The 26,574-nt window shown below is 40.5% G+C and overlaps 1 protein-coding gene across 2 annotated transcripts in view; it reads left to right on the top strand.

The window, feature by feature from the left end:
- SESTD1 (SEC14 and spectrin domain containing 1) overlaps positions 1-25,787 on the top strand; it is a 50,284-nt gene extending 24,497 nt beyond the window's left edge. The window contains exons 7-19 of one of the 2 annotated variants that reach the window (XM_033167221.1): positions 5,443-5,556; positions 6,293-6,390; positions 7,452-7,507; positions 8,632-8,834; positions 12,389-12,511; positions 17,506-17,700; positions 18,681-18,795; positions 20,549-20,708; positions 22,461-22,542; positions 22,775-22,897; positions 24,101-24,292; positions 24,384-24,505; positions 25,046-25,787. In XM_033167221.1, the coding sequence (XP_033023112.1) occupies positions 5,443-5,556; positions 6,293-6,390; positions 7,452-7,507; positions 8,632-8,834; positions 12,389-12,511; positions 17,506-17,700; positions 18,681-18,795; positions 20,549-20,708; positions 22,461-22,542; positions 22,775-22,897; positions 24,101-24,292; positions 24,384-24,505; positions 25,046-25,175 (1,713 nt within the window). In that variant the 3' untranslated portion in view covers positions 25,176-25,787. Of the gene's footprint in view, positions 1-5,442; positions 5,557-6,292; positions 6,391-7,451; positions 7,508-8,631; positions 8,844-12,388; positions 12,512-17,505; positions 17,701-18,680; positions 18,796-20,548; positions 20,709-22,460; positions 22,543-22,774; positions 22,898-24,100; positions 24,293-24,383; positions 24,506-25,045 lie in introns of both variants that reach the window. The other variant, XM_033167212.1, reaches the window with a different exon arrangement.
- The last annotated feature ends 787 nt before the right edge of the window (positions 25,788-26,574 follow it).

A 26,574-nucleotide genomic window follows, 5' to 3' on the forward strand; every position in this document is an offset into this window, starting at 1 on the left:
TCTAGCACTTTTAAGAAATGTGGGCAGTTTCTATAATTTGACTTGAAGGTCTAATTCAATATCAGTCACTTAATCATAAAAATGTATTTAATTAAATTTATAATGGAGAGGCTTTTAATTGAGAATTTTCAGTGGCCATGTGGATAATTTCTGCTGCTGTAGCTGAACCTCAATTATGAAGATAAAACCTTGTACGTTTAAATTACACAAAATTACTACACTGAAATTTGCATGTGTTGGTTCCAGTAATTGAGTTCCACAATAGTCTGTTGAAAATCCAACAGGAAACTAGGGAACTAATTGGTGTGGTCTTTTTCTTCATAAGAATGTTACAAATGGATGTGATATGTTCACAATGAGGGATTTTCATGGGTTGAGTATGAACTTGTGACTGCAGTATAAATAGAAAGAAAAATGCTTTCACTGGACCTACTTTTGTGATGTTTGTGTAGATAAGCTTGCTGAGGTAATGCATTTCATATCATCTAGTACAAAACTGTATTCAGTTGTTTTCTAGTGTAAGAAACGTCTACTCAAAATTAAGTCCCATGGGTATTGTCTTCAGCAACATCCATGGCTTATCAGATGATGGCGCATTCATTAACAAAATTGACAATTGCAATGATTTTACGAAATTTCCATTTCTTTCAAGGATAAAGAGCTTGCTTGCTATTTCAGCAGAATTTCATTAACATGAGCGGAATTGCAGCTGTCGGTTAAGATGAAGCTCTTGGTAGAAAGAAGTAAAACCACTGGGGAACTGAATAGAACAGGGTTGAGCCCTATCACCACCATTCTTGCTGGGCATGAATAGCACCATAGGGGTGGCCATAGGAAGCCAAAAGGGAAATAAGAGCCCTCGGGCATAAATTATTGATGCGGTTTGTCTGTTCTACCATCTGTCCAGTTATATCTTGATTCTCAAAGAAGCTTCATCTTTTCACTATAAATTGATATTGCACCCCCAAGTCCATTGCCAGATAAGCCATTTGCACTCAGGTGTTTTTTCTTCTTCTTTTTACGGTTCTCCCCGCCCCAAAAATTAATGTAAAAAAAAATGGAAACTCTAATATTGTATATAGCCTTCCTGTTGTTGACACTAAAGCATCTTCACGTCTTGTGAAAGGAAGATGTAAATTTGCATAAGGAGCAGGAAAAGGCATTTGGTGTGAATGGCTTCCCTTTGGAAAAGATAAGACCTGGTATAATAGCAATGGTTAATGTAATTTCTGAGGGAAGAGTAGCTTCAGATGCAGATGCAAAAGATAGATCAAACTAAAAGCTTTTAATGCCTAGGGCATTGTTAACTGAACAGTTTATTTTTAAAAAGCAGCATGATGTCCAATTTTTTTTTTTTTTACCATGAATATATTTAAGGATATCTACATTAACTAGGGGGGAAGCATACTTTCTGATAAAGCCGTACCTTGGTTGTCGAACGCCTTGGTACACGTACGTTTTGGCGTCCGAACGTCACAAACCCGGAAGTGAGTGTTCCGGTTTGTGGGCGTTCTTTGGAAGCCGAACATCTGTCGCGGCTTCCAATTGGCTGCAGGAAGCTCCTGCAGCCAGTCGGAAGCCGCGCCTTGGTTTTTGAACGTTTTCAGAAGTGGAATGGACTTTCGGAATGGATTCCATTCGAGAACCAAGGTATGACTGTGTATGCAGCCTGGCTGTGAAAAAGGTGAGACCATTTGAAATGTGAATCATATTTCACGAGAAGGGTTCCACCTTGTTGTGAAGAGTTGCTTTCTTTGTTCGGGCCGGTTGGTATATACTAGCGCTGGGTCACTTAGTAGATTTTATTTTAAGGAGGCTGCTGAAGAGACCAGAGATCATCTTGGCTGTCTCTTAGTGCAGACCCAGGATAATCAAACCTGAGCTTCCACTGCTGCCGCCTAATAATAATAATAATAATAATAATAATTTATTTATACCCCACCCATTTGGCTGGGTTTCCCCAGCCACTCTTGACGGCTTCCAACAGAATATTAAAATACAATAATCTATTAAACATTAAAAGCTTCCCTAAACAGGGCTGCCTTCAGATGTCTTCTAAAAGTCTGGTAGTTGTTTTTCTCTTTGACACCTGGTGGGAGGGCGTTCCACAGGGCGGGTGCCACTGTTGCCATTAAACCACCATTGGCAAGATTGGCAGCAACAGCAGCAGATACGTTCTGTGCTTATGGTAATAATTTATTCTCTTGTTAATTATGCTGTTTTAAATGTGCAGTTTATATTTGACGTCCTTTAGTAATGTTTTCTTTTGAAATTTTAGATAGATAGATAACTTTGCTGCATTGCATGTGCATTCTGTAGTTGACTTCCTTTGTAATGCTTTATTTTGAAACCTTGTAATGTTTTATTTTGAAATTCTTAAGATACCGGTAATATTTTACTTTCCTGTCAATTATGTTACATTGAATGTATACTTTATAGTTGCCTTTCTTCAGTAATGTTTTATTCTGGATTGTTTTATTTGATGGTTGAATGTATTGTAAACCTCTTTGAGAAATATAAAGCGCCGTAGAAATAGTAATAATTACTATAGTAAGCTGCTTTCCTGCTGAATTCATTGAGACCAAGGAAGCAGAGCATTACTAACCCTAACAACTCTTACAAATGAGGCGGAATCTTTTATATCACAGAAGTATTTAAAGTGCTTTCAACAGGGAAACGCTTCATTTAATTACTTTTTGTAAAAATAAAATTTAAAAAATCACATATTGTTTGAAGGTGTTTAATTGGTACTTAGTGCACATAACTAGAAATTATGATAACATAATTTGGGAGAACAACATATCCACTAGCTGTGCTCATAGCATGTACTCTCTTTATGCAGGGAAAATGCAAATCATTTGCTACCCTCAAGGTTAGCCTGCGTTTTCCCAGGTGGTCCTCTCCTCCTTTGAGTCTTAACAAAACTGTACTGTTGAAACTTAATGAAGATAAAAACTAGGCTAAGCGCAGATTGCTAATGAAATGTATTTTTAACCACGATCAACAAGTCATTCTGAAATGGCCAGGTGCTCAAATTGGAGTATAACAGGGGGCGCCAATATGGTGTACTCCAGTTCTTGCATATTACCATATTGGCCTGAATATAAGCCGCTCCCTTAAAATTCCACAGGCACTCACACCCATTCCGTTTTACCGTATGTCTGTTTCAGCAGTGATACCGTAATGTCGCAAATTTAAGCCGCCCTTTCACTTTTCATGGTCAGAATTGGGGGGGGGGGGAGTGTGGCTTATATTCAGGCCAATATGGTACAACTTAAGTCATCTTGGACCATTGGCCATGTGAACTAGGGATGATGGACATTTGTTTCCACAGCATCTGCAGGGCATCCCCTTGGCTATCCCTTGTATACATGGTAACCCCTTTCCAGGATTAGATTAGACATATCTGCATAGCTGCTTTCATTATTTTCTTGTTTTATTCCTATTGGAATTGGGACACCCTCAGTCCCGACTGTTTGCCCATGGGATCTTTCCTTCTGTCGTGAATAGCAAGGATGGGAGAGAGATGGTTTGATTCTATTTCGGAGAGTGGTGGGAGTACTGAATTACAGATGGGCACGTACACTAGTGGCCGAATTTGTGGGGGAAATTGCATTTCTAAGGTTTGATGGCTCATAACATCAATTTTTTTTTAGAACAATACCATACAATTATATATCATTAGACCGATAATTTAATGCAGAATACAATGCTACAAACCACGTTGAATGATCTTTGATCTATCAAAAGTTATAGGCAAATAACCTATATCGTATCTAACAAGACATGGAGTGAGAAGAGTTGACTGGTCACCTAGAAAGTGATGTAATAGCCCTGACTTGAATCCAATAGAATATCTGTGGAGCCAATTAAATAAACTTGTCAGTCAGAAGCAACCAAGGAATAAAGCACATTTGATAGAAGCAATCATACAATCCTGGTTTCACATCAACACCTGATGAACTTAAAATCTTTGGGTTCACTCCCTGGGATGCTGTTGTAGAACTTTAATTGTGGCAAAAGGTTTCCATGCTGCTAACAGAAATGTCGAGAAGTTATGAAATACCCCTTATCATGGTTTTCTGTGTATATTTTCTGGTTATTTGGCTATAATTTTTGATAGAATAAAAGTAATTCAGCACAGTTTCTGCATTAAATAGTTTTTTTCTAATTATATATATAATCTGTGGTATTCTAAAAAAGAATGATGTTACGAGTCACCAAACCTCAGAAACACAACTTTTTGTAAAGGTTCCCACAATTTTGACCACTTAGTGTGTGTTGTAGCCTTGGATTTGTCTTAGTCCCCATCCTTGCTGTTTTAATTAAAGAAACAGAAAAGCTATGCAGCATCAAACTATGTGATAAATGTCATTTCTTGGTCCTCAGTGTATATATTTGACAGGAAGATTAACTTCAGTAATATTCTAATTGTTGAGTTCTTCGGTCATGCAAAATAAAGGCTTGGCATATCCATCCAATTTCTTGTATTACCTATGGCTCCCTTAGACTGGAGGAATGTTCAGGTTGTCAGAGTGGTTTTTGTATGACACAACTGAGTGAGGAGAGAGAACAATTTCCACTTTTTAATCAGTGAAAGTTGGGATTCTGTCAGAGCCTTGCCATTGCTGGCGGTGGTTGGGGAGGGGGTTTGCGGGAATAGGTTTCTCTCTGTTTCAGAAACACACACACACACACACACACTTTAAAGCTGTAAAAGCAACACATTTTGTTAATGTTTGTCTCCAACAAAACTTGTTTCACACCCATGTATTAACATACTGAAATATTCATACAGTACTTAAATTTGCTTATGCTTTAATTGTAAATATTAATAATGAATCATGGGCACGTAACTGAGAGCTAGCAAACTTTAGCTCGTAGTTATTTGGTACAAAATTTGTATTCCGAACAGTAAATGAGTTTAGGGATTGTGACATTTCAGGGTGGAGAAAAGGGGAAGGTATTGCAATGGCTGGAACTAAATCAGCCCATGGGCATATGTTTCTCTGCTGAGCTGAATGCACTGAAGGCATTTTGTAGGGGTGAAGCAGACGATGAGCTTCTTACCTTTTCTCCCCCTACTGTCTCCCCCCCCCCAAAGATCTTCCTCCCCCAGCTGCGTATTTTTGATAGGAAATACGTGCCTAAAACTGGATGGATGTGGAAGATTCTGAGGAAAAGCAATAAAGACAAAACATCACTACCACATATCTGCCACTTCCTCCTGCAAATCGCTGCTCCTGATGCTACATTTCATGATTTGGCTGCAGAATCTGTAGTTCCTAACTAAAGTTGGCAATCCTAAGTGCACTTACTGTTGAATTCAGTGGGAACTATTCCTGAGTAAACATGCTTTTCAGACCACCAATCAGTAGCCATTGAGTTGATTAACTGTGTGGCGTTGTTTTTGTTAATGCCCATTTTTATTTACTTATACAGGTTATTTTAGTATCTGCCAATAAGCTTACACGATACATAGAGCCATGCCAGCTGACAGAAGATTTCGGAGGGAGTCTTACCTACGATCACATGGACTGGCTGAACAAGAGGCTGGTTAGTTGCTTGGCAATTTTTTTGTCTGCTCTTTTCCAGTACACTTTTTATGGGAAAGTGGTGGTTGGAAATATTAATAGCTGTGTTAGATGTGTCCTAGCGGCATCAAAATGCTGGGGGGGGGGGGAGATGAGTCACCTGTTATCACTCTGATCCAGTTCCCCACTCTTAGTATACATCAATTTCAGTCTGACTTCAGGGCTTGATTTTGGGATGGAAATTGCTTTGATTGCCCTAGTTGAATTGCCCTGGGAACTGGATAGTTGGTTCAGCAGTTTTCAATACCATCAGCTACAGTATTTTTCTGGATTGCTTGGAAAATACAAGACATTATTTTATTATGGTTCTGGTCCATCTAAGGGGGAGTTACTTTCTGAAGGTGGCTGGGTTCAGTAAGCCCGTTGTGCCTGTTTCCGGAAAGGTATGACCAAACCACAGCCACTAATGTTTTGTTTAAATCAGTATTGTACAAACAGAGAACTGCCTTTGAAGAGTCTTTGGGAGCTAACAGTCCGGAAAGTAGCAGCAACAGTTCTTTGAGAGCGCAAGACGTCCATTTTACAACATGTTCTATGTTGTTTGTATGTGCCTTTGTAACTCACTTGTTATTAAACTGCTAGGCCTTAGAGATGATTTCCCAGTGTCAGGGTTGGAGCACTCAGACATGCAACCCGTCTTCAAGCACGAGACTCTAAAAATCAATTGCGGTGATGGTAACTATAAATATTTTACATAGGCATTTGAAAAGTTTACAAAAGAATCTACATCTTTACTGGACGAGCTTGCCTTAATCAACAGTGGAAATGATAAAGGAAACCAACAGGAGAAGGACAGGTAATTATTTTTCTTGTTTCTGTTAACAATTTATTAGTAATTAAATCCTTTGACTATAAACTATAGCTCACGGAAGGGACATAGGTGCTTTCAAAAGCAACATTGGAATGGAAATAATTTGTGTAAAAGATCCCTGATGTTTCTGGCTAGGATAGTGAACTTTAAAAAAAAAAAAAAAACAAAAACACCTCTGTCATACAGAAATCCAAAACCCTGCATCCTAACTTAACCTTTCATGTCCAGTGCCAGTGTGGAATTGTGGGTAGTGGCTATTTATTTCTGGCTTAAAGCTAGCTAGAAAGTAGGGTTGCTTGTGTCTACACTGCTGGGAAAGTGCTTCAGTGCAGCTGTTGCCTTCTCTGCATTTGTGTTCTATTTTCTGCTCTTTCTGGTGTCCCCAAATTTGAATTTCTGTTTGTATCTACAGGTAGTATTCATTATGGAACCATTTGTCACTCCCTAGGAATGTATAGCTGTAGTTTCTAGTTTCCATTATCTTCCTAGGTCTCCTTAAAATGCATTATTTCGGTATCTGCCAGGTTGTGAGATGCGTGGATTTTAGGTGGCAATGACGCTTTTTCTATGGAGACTACTGGGGTTCCATTTGTGCAAAATATTGTGCAAAATATTATTTATTTCTCCTTGCATAATGGAGCACACACACCCCAGCACCCCTTGAATTAAGCACTATTCCTTGTGCTAATGCAGAAAATGTAGTTGAATACTGCTATCAGTTGGGTGTGTCTTACTAGTTTTTTTTCCCAATATTGAGAATGCCTGGGCTATTTTTATCTTGTATGAAAAGTAACTGAAAAGAAAAATAGCCTACGGTGTCAAGTATGTCAACATTTCTGAAACTTCTATCCCTCTTTGTCTTTGTCCTTTTTTTGACATTGCCAAAAATGGTTTTGACAAAGAAAATGATGCCAGGTAAAGAAAAAATGTGAAATTTTATTAGAATGTTTTTATAAAAGTCAAGAAGCTATATACTTGTGTTCAATGCTTGAAACTTCAGTTACCAATGTTAAGTAAGTAACAGCCATTTGCCTTTCTATTTCAAGGTCTATAGACTTGAATTTCCTTCCATCTGTTGATCCTGAAACTGTTCTGCAGACAGGTATTCCCACTATGGCATTGTTTATCTTTGCTTCATGGATTCTGTGAATTGTTGTGGATGTGGATAGTATATAATGCTACAGCTTTGTTCTTGGTGTGTTAGACTTGTTCTTGGTGGAGGAGTGTTAACTGAACAGAATAATAAGTGTTATGAATATCTTCCTTATCTACTTAAAAGTACATTTACCTCCTTCCCTCTGCTGTTCTGCTCTTCCATTTCTGGGAACCGCAGCTGTAGAGAAATAAAGTTCTCGTCTCCTTTTCTGTTGGAATTGCTAATCAAGCTCTGAGAATGCCGAGAAGACAATTAACAATTTAAGTTATTTTATAAATAATCAAGTGGGAAGCATATACTTGGACATATACTTACTTAAATTTTTTATTATGGATATGGAAAAAGAAAATGTAGACTTTGGGCCTACATTAGTTTCCAGTGCAATAATTTTTTGGCTCATCCATTCCTTAGGATCTGGGTACCATTCCTCAAGGAAGTACAGTTGTTTATTAGGGATTGTTTCATTTTTGCAGCCAAAGCTAAGCCTATCTGCAGTTGGATTCAGTGGGAACATTAAAAGTTAGCTGTTGTAACTGGTGCTCAGTATCGTGTGTGTGTGTTTTTAATCATATAATCTATATCCTTTGCTTTTACATTAATAGCTTACAAGTTTAAGAAAAGTAAAGAATAAAAACAATTGTCATTGTAACTTGGACTGCTATCTGAAAATGCAGCTGTGTGAATTCCCAGGCACCCACTGGATAATGTCTTTGACATCTCTGATCAGTGAATCATCTACCCAGTGTCTCCATGACTCTCCATATTATACCCTTGCTAAGCATCTCTCCAGTGCAAGGGTTACCTGCAAATTTGTGAACCGTTCCATATTTTCAAATACAGAAGATTTTTTTTAATCATGCTGTTACTGTCACCCCCCGAGGGAAGTTGCATAGGATCTGAAAGTGATTTATCATAACCCATAATATGAACAACCCCCCTTTCACTTTTAGCCTACCACAAGCCATCTTCCTTTTATCTAGAGTCTTTTACACCCTAGCTCATTTTAACCTGACTATGCCACATCTGAGGCACCATTTGAATGCTCAGTTTTGATTCTCCAACCATTCAAGGTCATGAGCTGTTGTCTGAATTGCAACAACGCCGCTTTAATGGTTCGGACGGAGGGGTTTCGTGGTCTCCCATGGATGACGAACTGCTTGCTCAGCCCCAGGTTATGAAGTTGCTAGACTCGCTCAGAGAACAATATACACGGTACCAAGAAGTATGCAGGCAACGGAGCAAGCGCTCTCAGCTAGAGGAGATTCAACAGAAGGTAATGCAGGTAGGTGCCCAAGCTCCACTTGGTTTATATCATTTATTGTTAACAGGGCATCCAATCGGCTCGGTCTAGCAGATTATCGTACTCTTCTGCATCATCTTCTTCTTACTTCATATGTATGAATACAGCCAGATTATAAGTATCGGTAGAGTTTCCCCAACGTCACTTACAAACTCTGGCTGCTCAATACATTCCATTAAATAGGCGGCAGTCTAGCAGAATGCACTGAGGACAGAATGCACTGAGGATGCTACTTGGAATAAAGGCTTTTAGCTATCCAAGTGTGTGTGTGCGTGTGTGCTTATACTCCCTATCCGTTTCTTTATTGAGACAGTCTCCCTCACGACATGATACCTTCAGCCTTGTTGCTATTGGTCTTCCCCATCACCAGGTGTCACTTTGTTCTGTCACATGATGAAGCAGGTTACCTGTAGCTCAGCATTTGGGCTGGTTTTGAAGCTTTCTTACATTGTTGGGATATTACAGAGCAGTCTTAATTGCACCCACTTAACTTGTGGTGCAGTAAAAGCAGTTAACAGTGCCGATCCGTTTCTGGTAGATTTCGGGTTCAACTACCAATAAAATTGAACGGAAGCAACTACAAGCTAGTAAAGCGAAGGTCGTTGGGTGGCTCTTGCTTCTTCTTTTAAATAGTGATTTAATATAAACAAGACAATTAAGTCTATCTAGTGATTAATAGATAGATAGGGTTAGCATATCCATTGATCAGTATCCAAAAGAACAGTTGTCATACAAGGCTCTTCCTGACTAGAATGAGTAAAAACCCGTGTAATGAATTGTATTCTAGGAGGTCATGAAGGGCTGGGCTGGTGCTTTGGAAATTGGTATGTAATTGATGCTTTTAACACTTCTTCAGACAATGTCTCTTGTCGAGATAATAAAGGAAATGAAATCAATTCATTTATTTCCCCAGGCCTATTATTTGAAATTGAATGTGTTTATGTTTTAGATGCTATGCACATGAACCTTCACCCTTTTAAATACTGGAGAGGCAGGAAATCAAAATATTCTACTTCACAGTATTCTAGAATAATCATTTCTTTCACTTTTAAATCTCTTTTTAAGTGTTTTCTTTTTTAAACAGTTAGACATGGATATTACATAGGTATAAAAGAAACAAAATATTAAGACTTATTTCTGTGGTAACTTGAGCATTCGAGTCATCTTAGCAAATATGGGCTGATTGGAATGAGGTTTATAACCTAGTTTGGCAAAGTGCCATCATTAATGCATTTAAATAGACTTGTTTACTGGGGCATCAACCTCAATTTGCATCATTCTGATTAGAAATTGTCATCCATTTGCTCTGCCTGTGTTACTGAAGCTGCATGGTAAATGAATTGAACTTTTGCAGGCAAAGAAATTGAGCATTCATCTATGTTTTTTATTTAGAAGATATCTGCAGAAGATATCTAAATGGGGAGCCAGGAGGAAGACCTTTTTTTTTGGGGGGGGGAAATAAATTCTAAAGATCTTAGGAGCAGAAGGGATCAAAAATCACATTGTTAAGCTAGCTGCCCAGGTATATCAGAAGTACTGTATATGTCATTCTTGGTGATAAAAAGAAGAGACTGAATTAAGAGAAATAGCAATAGAAATAGAACAATGCCAAGAGATGATATGCAGTATCATTTGATAATTACTGCAGTAGGAGTTTTCATTCTTGCTGTTTAGTAACTGTAAAATAGATAATCACTAGCTTAGACTTAACTGTCTACTTATCAGGTGTATGGTTGAGGTGTCCTCACAAGTATTTTTGTGGTGCAAGCAACAATAATGCTAGTGGTTGCCTTATTATTACTATTACTACTATTTGTACCCTGCCCATCTGATTTGGTTGCCCCAGCCACTCTGAGAAGCTTCCAACATAATATACAGAAACAACACAACACAACATCACACATTAAAACCATCCCAATACAGGGCTGCCTTCAGATGTCTATAGTTATTCATCTCCTTGACACCTGATGGGAGGGCATTCCACAGGGCAGGCGCCACTACCGAGAATGCCCTCTGCCTGGTTCCCTGTAACTTTACTTCTCACAACGAGGGAACTGCCAGAAGGCCCTCAGAGCTAGACTTCTGGCTTGTATGGCAGCTTTTTGGCACTTTCCCCCACCCCCGCTTCCTTATTAGTAGTTTCTCCCTAGTTCTGATTGCGAAACGTGTGGAAGTTTCAAAAGTACACAGTGCAGGATGCTGCTGCAGGAGTGGGCGGAGGTGAAAAGAATCAAAAGGTTTACGTCATATGTTCCTACCAGTAGTGGTGGGGCAGTGGCGCTTACCTAACTTCTGATTGGTTGTGTTGCTGCTCCTTACCTGGAGGTAGGTGGGCAGGGGTGAGGTTGGCATGGTGCAAACACACCCATGGGAACACCAGGTTGAACCCGCCTGTGCATTTGGGCAGTCTCAGGTGAGAACAGCCACCCCACCCACTACACTGACAGCTGCCAGTGCCAATCCTCACGAATGTGCAGAGCAGCCTTTGTCATCCATTTTCCTTTCCATATTTAGGAGATACAGCCTGCTTGTTATTAGTGTCCTAGTATGAGAGCCAGTGTGGCGTAGTGGTCAAGAGCGGTAGACACGTAATCTGGTGAACTGGGTTCGCATCTCCACTCCTCCACATGCAGCTGCTGGGTGACCTTGGGCTAGTCACACTCTCAGCCTCACTCACCTCATGGAGTGTTTGTTGTGGGGGAGGAAGGCAAAGGAGAATGTTAGCCGCTTTGAGATTCCTTCCGGTAGTGATAAAGCAGGATATCAAATCCAAACTCTTCTTCTTCTTCCTCTTGAACACCTTTATCTCTTACGTGTCCCTTGCTAGGAAGCTGATAGTTCTCATTTTCTGTTGCCATACATGTAGGTTGGGCCAGAAGGATCATTATGATGGCTTATGTAGTGCAAGGTAGGAGCCATCGCTCCGAAACCAATTCTGACAAATATTTATCCAGCCCCATCTGTTCTGTTTTGACACCTGTCATTTAACGCCTCTGTTAAGCAACCTGAAAATAGCCTGTAATAAAAGAGCCGCAAATAGTGTAGCGTATACTGATATTTATCCCTAAACACACAGTCAGTTGCTGTAGTTCTGCAAGTTAGAACAATTTAGATTTCAGCAGGGGAACTAAAGAATCCCCCCTCCCTTTTCTTAAAGAAGCCAGCTTTTCATCTTGCCTACTAATACAAATATGAATTGGCAAAACAATGAATGAGCCAGATATCTTCATGCTCTGTTTCTAATGTGAGACAACATATTATTAAGGTTCACAAAGAAGACATTCTTCCCCCGAGAAAGCATTGGGAAATGTTTGATTGGCCTTGCCGGGTCTGCTAGCTTATGCACCTAAAAGGAAGCAAGGACCCCCGCTGCCTTTATTTATCTTGAGGTAGCGAGCATGTTGCCGTTAAAAGCAAACTTTATTTTAAGCGAAAGCTGAATAACAATAATTCCTTTTAAAAATCAGTCTCAATCGCGTGGGTTTAATTATTTGCTGTGGTGAAAATGTTGCTGTTTTGATCAACAGGTAGTGAACTGGCTTGAAGGACCTGGCACAGAACAGCTTAGAACCCAGTGGGGGATAGGTGATTCAATTAGAGCCTCACAAGCTTTGCAACAGAAACATGAAGAGATTGAAAGTCAACACAGTGTGAGTTTTCATTTTCTCGAGGAAGTTACTGCATGATTGTTCTTATATATAATTCATTACGTGCAACATTTTCCGGTGACATTTTTCTAGCGAATTTTAGACAGTGATTTATGAGCTATAGAAAACTGCACCTATTCTTCTGCAACAGACTGTGTTGGTGATCTTAATCATTGCTAATTGAATTCTAATGTCATGGTAGTATACTAATTTTTATTCTTTTAAAGGAGGGTGATCATGTTTCTGATGAGATTGAAAGCACAAAAAGGAAGCATTGGTTTAGTAGTAATATATGTCATCTTTTCTTTCTTTTTGGGAGCCACTTATTGTAATTACTTGAATGCTCAGTTTAAGATCATACATAATCTCGGAGCATAGATTGTTTGATGACTGGCAAAGGCAGATTTTGTTTTTCCAGGAGTTCAAACACTGGAGTATAGAACATATTGGGGTTAATGTGAACTGAATGGAGAATTGGAGGGTGGGGAGACTACTCTGACCACTGTCTGCATTCAAAAGACACCGTGTTCTCTACGAAGAGGATGTAGGGAATGGCATTCATTCTCCAGTCAGTGTGTATCACCTCCAAATCATTGTGAATGATAGTAGCATTGCACATACTGACCAGTAAACGTGCATCATCTTGCATTGAATTATATGCATAGTGAGTGGACAATGCGTGATAGTAGACAATATGGCTTATGTCACAATACTTATGTCATCATGGATTTATCCTGCTGGGGCTGGGCTTCCAAGTTGGATTCTGCTGCTAATCTCTTAGTGTCAACACACCCACGGTCAATGATAGCAGTGCACAATGTTCTGCCCTCTTCTTTTTGTTCCTTTTGGGAAAAGGTTATCATGGCTACCAAACCTCACAACAATAAGTGGGGGGGGGGCTTCTTGTTGTGGGCCTACACAAATTAGTGAGAGGAGAGTCCCATGGACTGCAAGAGGATCAAACCTATCCATTCTTAAGGATATCAGCCCTGAGTGCTCACTGGAAGGACAGATACTGAAGCTGAGGCTCCAATACTTTGGTCGCCTCATGAGAAGAGAAGACTCCCTGGAAAAGACCCTGTTGTTGGAAAAGATTGAGGGCACAAGGAGAAGGGGATGACAGAGGATGAGATGGTTGGACGGTTCTCGAAGCTACCAACATGAGTTTGGCCAAACTGTGGGAGGCAGTGGAAGACAGGAGTGCCTGATGTGCTCTGGTCCATGGGTTGACGAAGAGTCGGACACGACTAAATGACTAAACAACAACAACAACAACAACAACAACACTGAGGAGGACAATACTTCATAAAATCATTTGAAATACAAAACGCTAAAATAAATCCCTCACACACAAGCATAAAAATGCAGCAGATTAAAAGGTGAGTCTTTTCGCCTTCTCCTAATTCTTTTTCTTTGCAATGTCGGCAAACACCAAATCTTCTACAGCCAGGAGATGTCCTAATGGAGGGGAGCATTTTTGTTTTTGTTTTTTTGAAAAATCTACTTCCAAAAGTAATGCACACAGTGTCCAGAGATCATGTCAGCTGTATCCAAATAATTTTGTGGTGGCCCCAGCAACCTTGATTTATCTCCATCCAGTTCTTATAGCAGCCTATTCCTGTCATACCTGCAACAAAGTCCCCCAGAAATGTTGGGAAACTATCTAGATCTGGAAGTCTTTGAGGAGGACCATTGTAACAGGTCCCCCATACCTACAGAGACCTTTAGGCAGCATATATACCGAAAGTGACAAAAGTTAAAGTTACAGATTAGGTCCATCTGTTACCTTCTCCATTATGGATTTATAATGGCGTTAAGAGGACCACCAGTGGAAGTCTTTGGAACCTCATGAATTTCTAACCATTTCCAAAGATTCCTCAGTAAATAAAGCATTATGGCAACATCAGTCAATCTTTCTCTTGCTGCCGGATTTTGGAAATTGACACCAAGGCTGCGCAAGGCAGCAATTAGAAGTTACTGCCTTTATATACATAAAAGCTTTTTAAATAACTCAAGTGTTTCTTTAATCTGCTGTCTCATTGATTTACTAGCTAATTACTTTTTAACTGTGTTTACTAAAAAGGATTCTGACTTTATTGCAAGCAATAGTCTTACTACAGATGCGATTTATTCCACTGGCGCTGCAAAATAGTTTAAATATTCATTTAACACTGAGTCATTGCCTTCCCTTCCACCTTTTAAAAGCCTAAGTCATAGTCCGCTTCGAAAGGTGACATTATTGCTATTTACTGACTAGCAATTTTAAGACAGTGATTAGGTTCAAACCATGATAGATAATGAGTGCATATATAAGACACACTTTCCCCCCAAAAGATTTGTCACTAGAATATGGGACTAGAGAAAACAAAGTAGAAAAGTGATTAAGAACGCACATGGAAGTGGTGAAATTATACAACTGTAGCTGGAAAGGGAAGTCAAGGCACAACAGCCTCTTAATTTGTTAGTTAGTGACGCGGGTGGCGCTGTGGGTTAAACCACAAAGCCTAGGGCTTGCTGATCAGAAGGTCGGCGGTTCGAATCTCTGCGACGGGGCGAGCTCCCGTTGCTCGGTCCCTGCTCCTGCCCACCTAGCAGTTTGAAAGCACGTCAAAAGTACAAGTAGATAAATAGGTTCCACTCCAGCGGGAAGGTAAACGGCATTTCCGTGCGCTGCTCTGATTCACCAGAAGCGGCTTTGTCATGCTGGCCACATGACCTGGAAGCTGTACGCCGGCTCCCTCGGCCACACGCGAAATGAGCGCCGCAACCCCAGAGTTGGACACGACTGGACCTAATGGTCAGGGGTCCGTTTACCTTTAGTTAGTTAGTTAGTTAGTTTTCTTGAAAATACTGCATTTCCATTAAATTATTGGGGCACGGTAACAAAAAAACAACATAAAATTATAAAAATATGCAATAAAACCTAAGCTTGCCTGAAATAAAATAGTTTTTAGGTAGCTCATTTAAATGCAGGATAGAGAGCTTTGGTAGGCTACTGCAGGACAGGGCCGGCTCCCACATGAGGTTAGGTCAGAAGACTGCCTCAGGCGGCAGGATCCACAGGGACCACAGATCTCAATATAGATCTTTATCCCTCCCTTGTTCCTGATGTCGACTTTGACTCACCCCTTCTTCCCTGGCATGGGTGGGGCACCATTTGGTGGTTTGCCTCAGGTGTGAGATGTCTCAAGCCAGCCCTGTGCAGGGAGGTGGGTACCCATTAACCAACTTTTCATGATCAGACCTCTGAGGCAGGCCCTAAGCTGGCAGGTTCATATGGGAAGGGGGGGTGGCTCTCAAGGTATCCTGTTCATTCATTAACAGGCTTTCAAGTTAAATTCCTAAATTGGGTGCTAGCAGCATAGCTGCATGTAGTAAAAAGTGCAACGGGGGGGGGGGGGGGGGGGCGGAGGCAGAAAGGTTTTCCTGGGAGCCTGTATGGCCTAATGGCTTGAGGATATCCAACCTAGAAATTCCACCTTGGGCAGAGGCTGTTGGAAGAAGAATTTGCTTTAGAATAAGGAAACACCAAGAAGAGGATGTTCTTTTGTGTTTTTTGCATGTTCACAGATCTCATGCAGGGTAGACGTTCAAAAGTTGTATGCGCTGTACATTCGCACTGGCATGCAAGGGTTATTGGAGCAGAAGTGTGGGGGGCGTTTGCCCATCTGTCTGTCTGCTTTTGTCCTGTGTATCCTGTTGCTTCTCTTGGGTCTCGGTTGCATCAGCAAGTTATCTGTGACAGGGTGGATTTGATTTAAATTGAATCAATTTAAATCCCGATTTAAATCACTACTCAGTAAGACTTGATTTAAATCTTTTTTTCTTTTCTTTTTTTACAGAAAGACTAATTCTTGCTGGTATAATCTTAATATTTACAACCAGATGAAGGTTTCATTTTTTTTAATAATACTTTTTCAGAGCAGTTTTTACAGTTACATCAAAAATTACTGATTTGGTTATACTATTAGAAATACATACAGATAATTATGAAATTATTGTGAAGTTTAATAAGTTAACTGTTTATATTTGGACAACTTTTCTGTTGTGCTTTATTAGAAGGAGGGAAAATAATCATTTCCTTAATAACAGTTTAATTTATTTAACTAAAACAATAACATTATAGCATATGCACCCATGTTTGTTAACTGATGTGGTTAAACATTTTAAAAAAAAACACTTAAAACTGAGTTTTAGCACACATGAAAAACTTAATAACAAATCCTTATTTCTTTTTTAAAAAATGGTTTTTTTAATTAAAAAAAACCATTTATTTTTGTCCACCCTGATCCGTGAGCTAAATGTGGTCAGTGTTGCTATTGAAATGCTGTATAAATAATAAACTGGTAAGATAACTGATGTGCACTCCTGATAATACTGAAGGAAAAGAGACTGCTGAAATTCTATGAAGCTGCAGAGGCAATGGAAAGGAAAGCTGCAGCGAGGAGGGACGGAAGAGGGATGTGATCAAGGGAACAAGTAGAAAAGACGATCAGTTGAATACATGTTGCTGTGTGCTAAATAGATGCAAGTTCGTTTTTAAAAAGCCTACTGGGCTAAAGAACTGGATATTGCAGTAGGGAAAAAATTAAAGAGACAGGCCAAGAGCATAAGCTTAGAGAGTGAATGAGAGGCTAGACTTTGGCAAGGCGGCAGGGGAAAACCCAGAAATCCTAAAACGATTAGAAAAAGAGGAATTGCTGAAAATGGCTCCAAGGGTCCACGACTGATTTTGCTAAATGACAGAATTGCTTAGTTGAAAAAGACATGACATTTTCGACTTGATATGGCCGGAGACTTGAGCAGGTCTGTGTGCTACTGGTTTAATGCATTACTGTTAGACAGAAGCATATGTAAACCTGCATAATAAGTCGGTTGAATGTTTGTGTGTGTGTGTGTGTGCACGCACGTGTGTTTGTGTGCGTGCACGCTGTCTTAAAAAGAACATTTAAAAGCATTGCAGTTCTGATGTACTTTCTGCTGTGCTGTTTTTGCAGGAGTGGTTTGCAGTGTATGTGGAACTTAATCAACAGATTGCAGCTTTGTTAAATGCCGGGGATGAAGAAGACCTTGTGGAACTGAAAGCATTACAGCAGCAGTTAAGTGATGTTTGTTACCGGCAAGCCAGTCAACTGGAGTTCAGGCAGAATCTGTTGCAAGCAGCACTTGATTTCCATGGTGTTGCCCAAGAAGTAAGTCATTATACATTCTTACTCACTGTACAGTCTCGCTGTGTGATGATTACTACAGATGGCCAACAGGTTTTTTTTAGGAATGAACAAATTCCAAAATATACCAATCCATGTCTGAGGACGTTCAGTAGCTAAAGCTTTCTGTTCGATGAGGATTTTTTCTCTCCGATGAATGAATCTTTATTTGCATCAGCCATCGGCCATAGCAATAAAACAACAACATGATATACAAAGAATAGAAATAAAAAAGTAAATTATATAGGGTTTTGATTCAGTAGTCAAATAGTGGGTCTTATTCTGATTGCCCCAGCTAAAATTTATTGCAATTCTGTAGAAAGATTCTGATGTGTCTATTACTTATGCAAAATTGAATTTATAGTCATTGAGGAGGCTTATTTTTATTGCTCTTGAGAGAAGACACTGGGCATTGACTACTGTAGAATGTCGTGACCACGACGCTTAGTGTCGGTGCTTATCTGACAGTCAGTTTAAAGCGGATCCTGCTTCTCCTCCTGTTTTGTAATCTCCAGAAGTGATGACTTTTCTTCATCTTAAACTAACGGCCCTCTTCCACTCTGTTTGTACCTGGGGCCCTTTTCGATGTCCACACACACACACACACACACACACACACACACACACACAAAGAGGCATATCAGGTCTTGTTGGGAGTCCACATCTTGATAATTGAAGACTGGTAGAAAGTGTGGCAGCAGCATTCTTGATGAAGGGTGTTTGGTGAGGAGTGTCTGCCGTTCAGGTTATCTGCCTGTGAGCTTCCCTATCTCCTAGTTTTATCTCCCTTTATAGCTCTCTCTCTCTCTCTCTCTCTCTCTCTCTGTGTGTGTGTGTGTGTGTGTGTGTGTGTCAGTCACAGTACACCCTTCCATTATTGCAGCACATCCTTGGTTTGAAGCATGAGAAATACAGGTTTTTGAAGTAATATGATACCTGGGGTTTTTCTTGCTGTCCTTTTTCAGTTGTCTCAGCAACTAGACGGCCTACTAGGGATGTTGTGTGTTGATGTCGCACCAGCAGACGGGACGTCAATTCAGCAAACTCTAAAGCTACTTGAAGAGAAACTGAAAAGTGTTGGTAAGCCCAAACATTGTAGAAACCTCCAAATCTATAAAACAGTGAACAATTGGGGGAAAATAAATTTTAAAGTATACATTGAATTTTCTCTCACGTTCGTAACTAAGCATGGAGAGGAAAACGGACCTTTCTGGCCACAATTCAGCAATGCATGCAGAAGAGATTCGGTGAGCATGGCAAGCCTTTTCTCAAATGCGCACCCCCACTTTTTTACAATTCCCCTTTTTTTAAAAAAATAACAGTGCAATGTGGGGGGACAAGCCTAATTGAATAATTGGATTTGCTTTACAGTTGTTTTGATTTTGGATGCAAACTCTTGACTTCCTTTTGCAATTGGCTCTCAAATACTGTTGGGACGTAAAAGTCTTAACAGTACATTTAAATTAATTTGTATTGCAGCAAGGAAACATCATAAACAGTGTACATGAATCCCTGACACGCTACCTGCTTCCAAGGCTGAAAACTTCCAAAGCTGCTTTCGTGTATTAAATTGCATGTATTGAGACTGGACATTGCAGATGGGCAGCCTCTATGCATAGACCTCTTTACATTTTGGACCTCCATGCAGTTGGGGTTCCAGCTCTCTTGGAAGGCTGTGCATGTAAAGGTCTGTGCATTTAGGCTTCCTTCTTTCAGACACCAGTGTTCAGTGTTTGAACATTACAGTGAGGGTGGGAAAAAAAACACACCACATGTCTTCAGCCTGCTGCCCCTCGTGATCATATGGATCCCCTTAGCTTAATTAACAGTTATCATATGGAGGACGCTTATGATTAAGCTGCATAATATGTCCAGACCTGAAGATCTGTGCCAGTGTTTACAAAGCTTTAAGAAGAAAACTAGAGATGTGGGTGGCGCTGTGGTCTAAACCACTGAGCCTCTTGGGCTTGCTGATCAGAAGGTCGGCGGTTCGAATCCCCATGACTGGGTGAACTCCCGTTGCTCAGTCCCAGCTCCTGCCAACCTAGCAGTTCGAAAGCATGCCAAAAATTGCAAGTAGATAAATAGGTACTGCTGTGGTGGGAAGGTACACAGCGTTTCCATGCGCTGCTCTGGTTTCGGTCTTCCGTTGCACCAGAAGCGGCTTAGTCATACTGGCCACATAACCCAGAAAAACTGCGGACAAATGCCAGCTCCCTCGACCTGTAAAGCGAGATGAGCACCGCAACCCCAGAGTTGTCTGCGACTGGACTTAACTGTCAGGGGTCCTTTACCTTTTAAGAAGAAAACTAATCTCTTTCATTTTGAAAAACACCTGTTAAACGTAAACTGAGATAATGCATACAATAGTCAAATTAAGAAAGAGGGGAAACTTCAAAATCCCTGCTTTGTGATAGCAGTTCATAAGACTGTTTATATAATTAACATATAAAGCTGCCTTATACTTAGTCAGACAATTGATCACTGTCTTCTACTGTTTCAGTCTTTCTTAGCCCTCAGTATTTCTTTTTTAACTGGTGACACCAGGGTTTCAACCTAGGTCATTCAGTATGCAAGTTGTATGTTTTGCTAGTAAGCTGTGACCTCTCCCTAGAATAAATACTAACTTTGTGACTGTAAGTCTAGTAAGTTAAGTGACGTATCGTTCATTGAGTGAAATCACTGCAAACCAAACTTGCACACAGATGAAGAGAGAATTGGACAGAAATTAATGAGTAGAGAGAATATGTCATTTGTTCACACTTGCACCTGTTTGAGGGTGGGAAATGTACTAGTTCTATGAAACAAAGAATTTGGGTTTTTTGTACCTTAGACTTAGGTCTGCAAGGTTTGCGTGAAAAAGGTCAAAGTCTTCTTGATCAAATATCTAACCAGGCATCTTGGGCTTATGGAAAAGATGTAACCACGGAAAACAAAGAGAATGTTGATCACATCCAGGGAGTGATGGAAGACATGCAGCTCAGGAAGCAAAGGTAATAATTATGCTGCCTGGCAGCCCTGAAAAGTTCCCTCTAGCTCAGAAGTTCTCTTAACTGTGCCATTTTGTGTGAAAATTCTGTATGACTTTAAAATTGCCTTAGTTCACTTGATGCCTTTTGATAACTCAGCAACTGCAGTTGTGGTATTCTTTTTAAAGAGAACATTAAGATGTCATAATGTGCCAGATAGTACTGCACAAAAGACCAAAGGATCAGGCTGAAAACGAATAAGAGTTAATCATGAAAGAGAATAACTTGAATCATGAACAAAACCCTGATCTGCTTATATCTGAAAACTGAAAAAAATTGTATTCTTTACAAGTTATGACTAAGAAAATGAACTGAAACCAGTCTTGAAATTCCTTAGGATTTATCTATCAGATGATTATCTTGTAGTGTTTAAATATTAAATCTTTCTCCCCTGATATTAAGACTCAGAGGCTGCCGGTCTCAGTCTCCATTTCCTGCTTCTCTATGAGCAAAACAGGTTCCGCTGCTGCTAATTTCTCTTCACCCCAAGAAATGTCCACTGCAAAAGCCACACAGAGATGGAGGTTGGCTCCCAACAGAACATTAAAAGCACAAGAAAACGTCAAACATTAAAAACTTCCCTAAAAAGGGCTGCCTTAAGATGTCTTCTATAAGTCAGATAGTTGTTTATTTCCTTGCCATCTGCTGGGAGGGCGTTCCACAGGACAGGCGCCACCACCGAGAAGGCCCTCTACCTGGTTCCCTGTAACCTCACATCTCGCAGTGAGGGAACTGCCAGAAGGGCCTTGGAGCTGGACCTCAGTGTCCGGGCTGAATGATGGGGGTGGAGACGCTCCTTCAGGTATACTGGGCCGAGGCTGTTTAGGGCTTTAAAGGTCAGCACCAACACTTTGATTGTGCTCGGAAACGTACTGGGAGCCAATGTAGCTTTTTCAGTACTCATACGCTATATGAGAATAGCAATAGCTAAAAGAAATTATATCCCTTCACAAGGCAGTGGTTTAGGCTTTCCCTCCACCTGTCCTGGAGTGTGTGCTATTAATTCCTGATAAGTATTTAAGCGCCCAGAACAGGATATGGACAGTTTTTTAAAGGTCAATTTGGGGGGGGGGGGAAATGCATTGTTTTTGTTGGACCAGAAACCTCAGTTAAACTAGCAGTACAAAATACAATACGATAACAGTACTTACATAGGTATATCAGGAGATACTTAATATTAGTCATACTAATAATAGACCCATTGAAACCAGTGGACTTATTCAACTATATTGAAACCCCAGACTATTGCCCATCATGTATGAAGTTGGAGTTGGAGAACTATGGGGAACTATGTTGGCCAGGAAATGATAGTGCTTATCAAACTTTTGCTGATTTTTCAAGCAATTCCTTGCATATATATATTTTTCATGGTATGTTGTAGTAATAGCTGGGATTTTCGGCCATGGGAAAAATTGTCCGGGTGGGAAATCGCTAGATGTCCAGGAAAATCTGGATGAATGGCATGTTGGAAGTGTAGTTTCTGGCAAATTTCCTTAAAAATAACTCAACAACAACGTTTGCCCAAAAAACAGTTCAACAACTTTTGTGCCCCGGTTTTCACTTTTTGAAATATGGCAACCCCACCGAATCTTTAGTGGCGCATGAAAGAAAGAGGAATTGTTCATGTGTTGCGTCTACGACGGGAGTGATGGGTTGAGTGCTAGGCAACAGCGTTTAGCTTTCTGATGTGGTTGCTTATTATTCCGGCTTTCACAGATGTGAAGACATGGTAGATGTCAGACGATTAAAGATGCTTCAAATGGTCCAGCTCTTCAAATGTGAAGAGGATGCTGCCCAGGTGAGATTGAGCTGCATATTTATTGTGGCCAGTGTTGTTCATATAAACTTGCTTCAAAGAGAGAGAGAGAGAGAGAGGGCGCTTAGTTTTGGAAATTTAATAGTTTTGGGTGTTTGTGCACCCCTGTAAAATACACTGCAGAACTCTTACTTATTGAGCACATCTGTGACAGATGGATTGTGTTAGTTTAAATGTTTTCTGTTTTACAGTCTGTTTCTACTCTTCCCTCTAGGCAGTAGAATGGTTAAGTGAATTACTCGATGCTCTACTGAAGACCCATACCCGCCTGGGGGATGATGCTCAAGAAACCAAAATTTTGTTGGAAAAGCATCGAAAATTTGTTGATGTAGCACAGGTATATATGAAGGGTTTCTTTCACTGTGTAAGCAAACTAGGTGGGTCACTAGAAAGCTGCCTCTAAGCCTTCTCATCGATATTTAAAATTAGCATTTTCATTTAGACTATTTGCTGAGCTTGTTTTCTGAGTACAGTTCTGATTGCCAGAAACCTTGGCTGGATCTGACAAGATTATTCTATTGGAACATCCCCTTGGGGACAATCACAGTCCCCCCCCCCCAAAGTGTTTTCATGCGTCATAAAATGTACAAGATTGATTTTGAAATGCTTGAGTTCACTTTATATCTGACAAATGTGGAGTGGTTACTCCATGTACCCTGGGCAATGCTCTGCATTATTTTTATTTTTTATTTAGAAGTTACTTCCCTGATCAGCTATTTGATTTGATAAAGGAACTAGTGTGTTCAGACAAGTAAATGATAAACAACAGGACTACTGTGTCCAAAAGCAAACGACCAAAGGTTTTGGCATGGTTTTACTAAGCAGATGTGCAGATCCAGAGGAGGGTGTTCCTCTGTTGTTACTCAGGGCTTTTCAGGGGGGGCGCTCAGCACCTTAATGACCTTCTGGAAAGGCCCAGCAGGAAGGGGGGGGAAGAGCCATAGGTTCCTTTTTTTCCATGAAAAACAGAATGGGGACAGGAAGTGAAGATGTTTACCCTGTCTGTTCTCCTTGACTCCTTTGTAGTTCACAGAGAACACAAAGGTGGAAGAATATGGGATCTTTGTGCTGAATATTTGAGACCTAGGCAGGGGTGCAAGCCATACTTGCTGCTGTTGTGCAGGCGAGTGGATTTTAAAAAAAAAGAAAGAAAAAACATGGTGGGCTTAGTGAGAATGTTCTCTGTTCTCAAAGCACCTCTGTGGGTTTGTGCAGCAGGCCTCCATCCATAGAAGAGTGTGCATCCCCTACCTCCCAAGTCAGTTGTTCAGACCAAGCAAACAAACCCCCAAAGGGTTAGCTTTCTGTTTCCCTCGCCTTTCATCGTTCAGTTGGATTTCCCAAGCCAAGGCCATTGCAGTTCGTTCCTGCGTTTGGAAAAGTAGGCCGATGTGTTAATAGTCAAATTAAGTGCAAGAACGCCTTGTGACTTGCATTTGAGATATTTTGTTCCTTGCCAGCATGTCGCTCTTTTGTAGTTACATCTGTCCAAGGATTTGAGATTGAAATTTTACATCTTTCTTCTTTTTCCTTTTTATAGAGTACTTACGATTATGGAAGGCAGTTACTACAGGCTACCGTCGTTTTGTGTCAGTCTCTGCGATGCACTTCTAGGTCCTCAGGAGACACACTTCCAAAGCTGAACAGAGTCTGGAAACAATTCACCATCACTTCCGAAGAGCGAGTAACTAGGCTGGAGATGGCTGTCGCTTTCCATTCAAATGCTGAAAAAGTTAGTTGCTACCAACATACGAATATTGCTCTGTTGTTTTGAGTGAACTCTGGAAGCAGTTTTCTTTTTTCTTAATACCACTTTGTTACAGGTTTTGCAAGAATGCCCAAACCAGCCTGAATCCATAACTGACCAGGAACAATTTGATGAGATTGAAGCTGTTGGAAAATCACTTCTGGATAGATTAACAGTACCTGTTGTTTATCCTGATGGGTATGTAGCTCTTCCTTAGAATATGATTATTCTGAAATGCTTCAGTTTGCAATACAAGTCAAACGGATTTTTAATGAGGGAGACATACAAATAGTACTTTAGCTGAAATACTCAGTTTGGAAAAAGAACGAGTAGTCAGATGCTATGGCAAAAAAGTTAAATATTTAAATAAAATTTATTTCTTTACAATTGCTTTTCCATGCCATCAAAAGGTATCTTTAATCGAGATGCGTGCCCATCAATTGTTTCACAGAGCATAATTAAATGAAAGGATGCAATGTTTATTGCTCGTAAATTGAAGCCGCTCCAAACAAATCGCATTAGTTCGAATACGTACTATTAGAGTTTTGAGTCTGGTGTAAAAATAATGGTGGCATAACATCCATATTCACCAGTCAGGTCTGGGACCTCATCCTAAGACATTCAATACTGTACTAGCCCAGTATAGTGGAAAGCAATTGTGTGTGTGTGTGTTTTAATCAAATTGGTATGCACTGAGAACAAATCCCATGTGCCTTGCTTGTTTTCTCTTTGTTTTAGTACTGAACAGTACTTTGGGAGCCCGGGTGATATGGCTTCTACAGCTGAACACATTAGAGAGAAAATAAAGCTGGTTTGTTTGAAAAAACAGCAGCTGAGACAACCAGAAGTCTGTGCAACAGAGAGCTAATAGTGTCCATTTGCCAGTTCATAAGATGTCTCTACGTTACCCAGCATGTCATCTGAGTTCTGCGCCTGCCATAATACATTAAAACGCATTTCTACAGCTGTTATGAAAGAATCCCGTCCTTCTTGAAGTAAAAACTTACTCTACATCTTAACAGTGTATTTCTACCAAGCCATAATTATTTAACATGCTATGAAACCATAGACTTTAAATATTATCAAAAGGAACTGAAAATATTGCACTGAACCCTTCTTTCTCTGAAGCTTTCCCCCCACCAAGTCAGGTGCTTCTTTGCCTAAGCAGCTGATGCAAGCTTTGAATGGTGCTAATAAGTACAAGTTCCGTACAGAATAGTAATTCTCTTTATTCTCCAGATGATGTAGTATTTTTAGGCTGTAGGCAAGCTATCTGTTGTTTAGACAGTGGTGACCCTATAGTTATAATTTGTATTACTTTTCAAATGGTCCCTTTTATTGTGCCAATATACATCCTGCCCATCAAATGAAATTTGAAATTCATTATAGTTGGTTTCCCCCCCATCCCCTTCCAATTTGTATGGATAATGTATTGAAAGCTGTTTTGTGCTTAATAAAATCCATCTTTTTAAAATCTTAACCATCTTTTATGCAAGCCTGTATTTCCCTTCGTCTGTAGCCGTGGGAAGGGCAGCCCCTTCCTTTGCCTTCCAACTTCGGAACAAACATTCTTCCATTCCGTTTCTCTCTTACAACGCGAAATGAATGCACAGTCTGGATTGGGGTGGGGGGCATAGCTGTCAAGTTTCGGATTTGAAAATAAGGGGTCAGCAGTCTCACCTATCCCGGGGACAGTCATGTGTCAGTGGTGGGCGGAGCAACAATGTAAACTCCAAGCAGGCTCGGGCTCGGAGCGGAGCAAAGAGGAGGGCAGCCAGCAAAGAGGAGGGCAGCCATGTGCTCTGCGCGATGGAGCCCCATCGTCTTCTTGTCTGATCCCATCAAAACAGGACAGGAAGCAGCAGCTGCTCAAAGGCAGCCAGACTCTGCCCGCCAGCTAACCCTATTGGCCGGCTGAGGGGCTCTGCAGCAACGGATAGGGGCTGATGCAGGGGGAGGAATACACCCCCCTGTAAGCATGGGAAACGGCTCCCACTTGCTTTGAGGGCTGAGGCTTTTCTCTCCAAGTAGGCGAGGTCTTCCCACCCAGTCCCTGGCCAGCAGGGGAGGAGCTGCTTCCATTAAAAACGGGAAATTTAAGGGAAATAAAAAATAAGGGAGAGCAGCGGGAAACTGCTTGAAATAAGGGAGAATCCCAGGGAAAACGGGATACTTGACAGCACTGGTGGGGGGGGGGGAACACATCTTAATAGATGATTCCAGAAGGAAGTAAGCCTCACATTTCTTCTGTTGACTAAATTCAAAAG

Source organism: Lacerta agilis, chromosome 1 (assembly GCF_009819535.1).
Source record: "Lacerta agilis isolate rLacAgi1 chromosome 1, rLacAgi1.pri, whole genome shotgun sequence".
NCBI lineage: Eukaryota > Metazoa > Chordata > Lepidosauria > Squamata > Lacertidae > Lacerta > Lacerta agilis.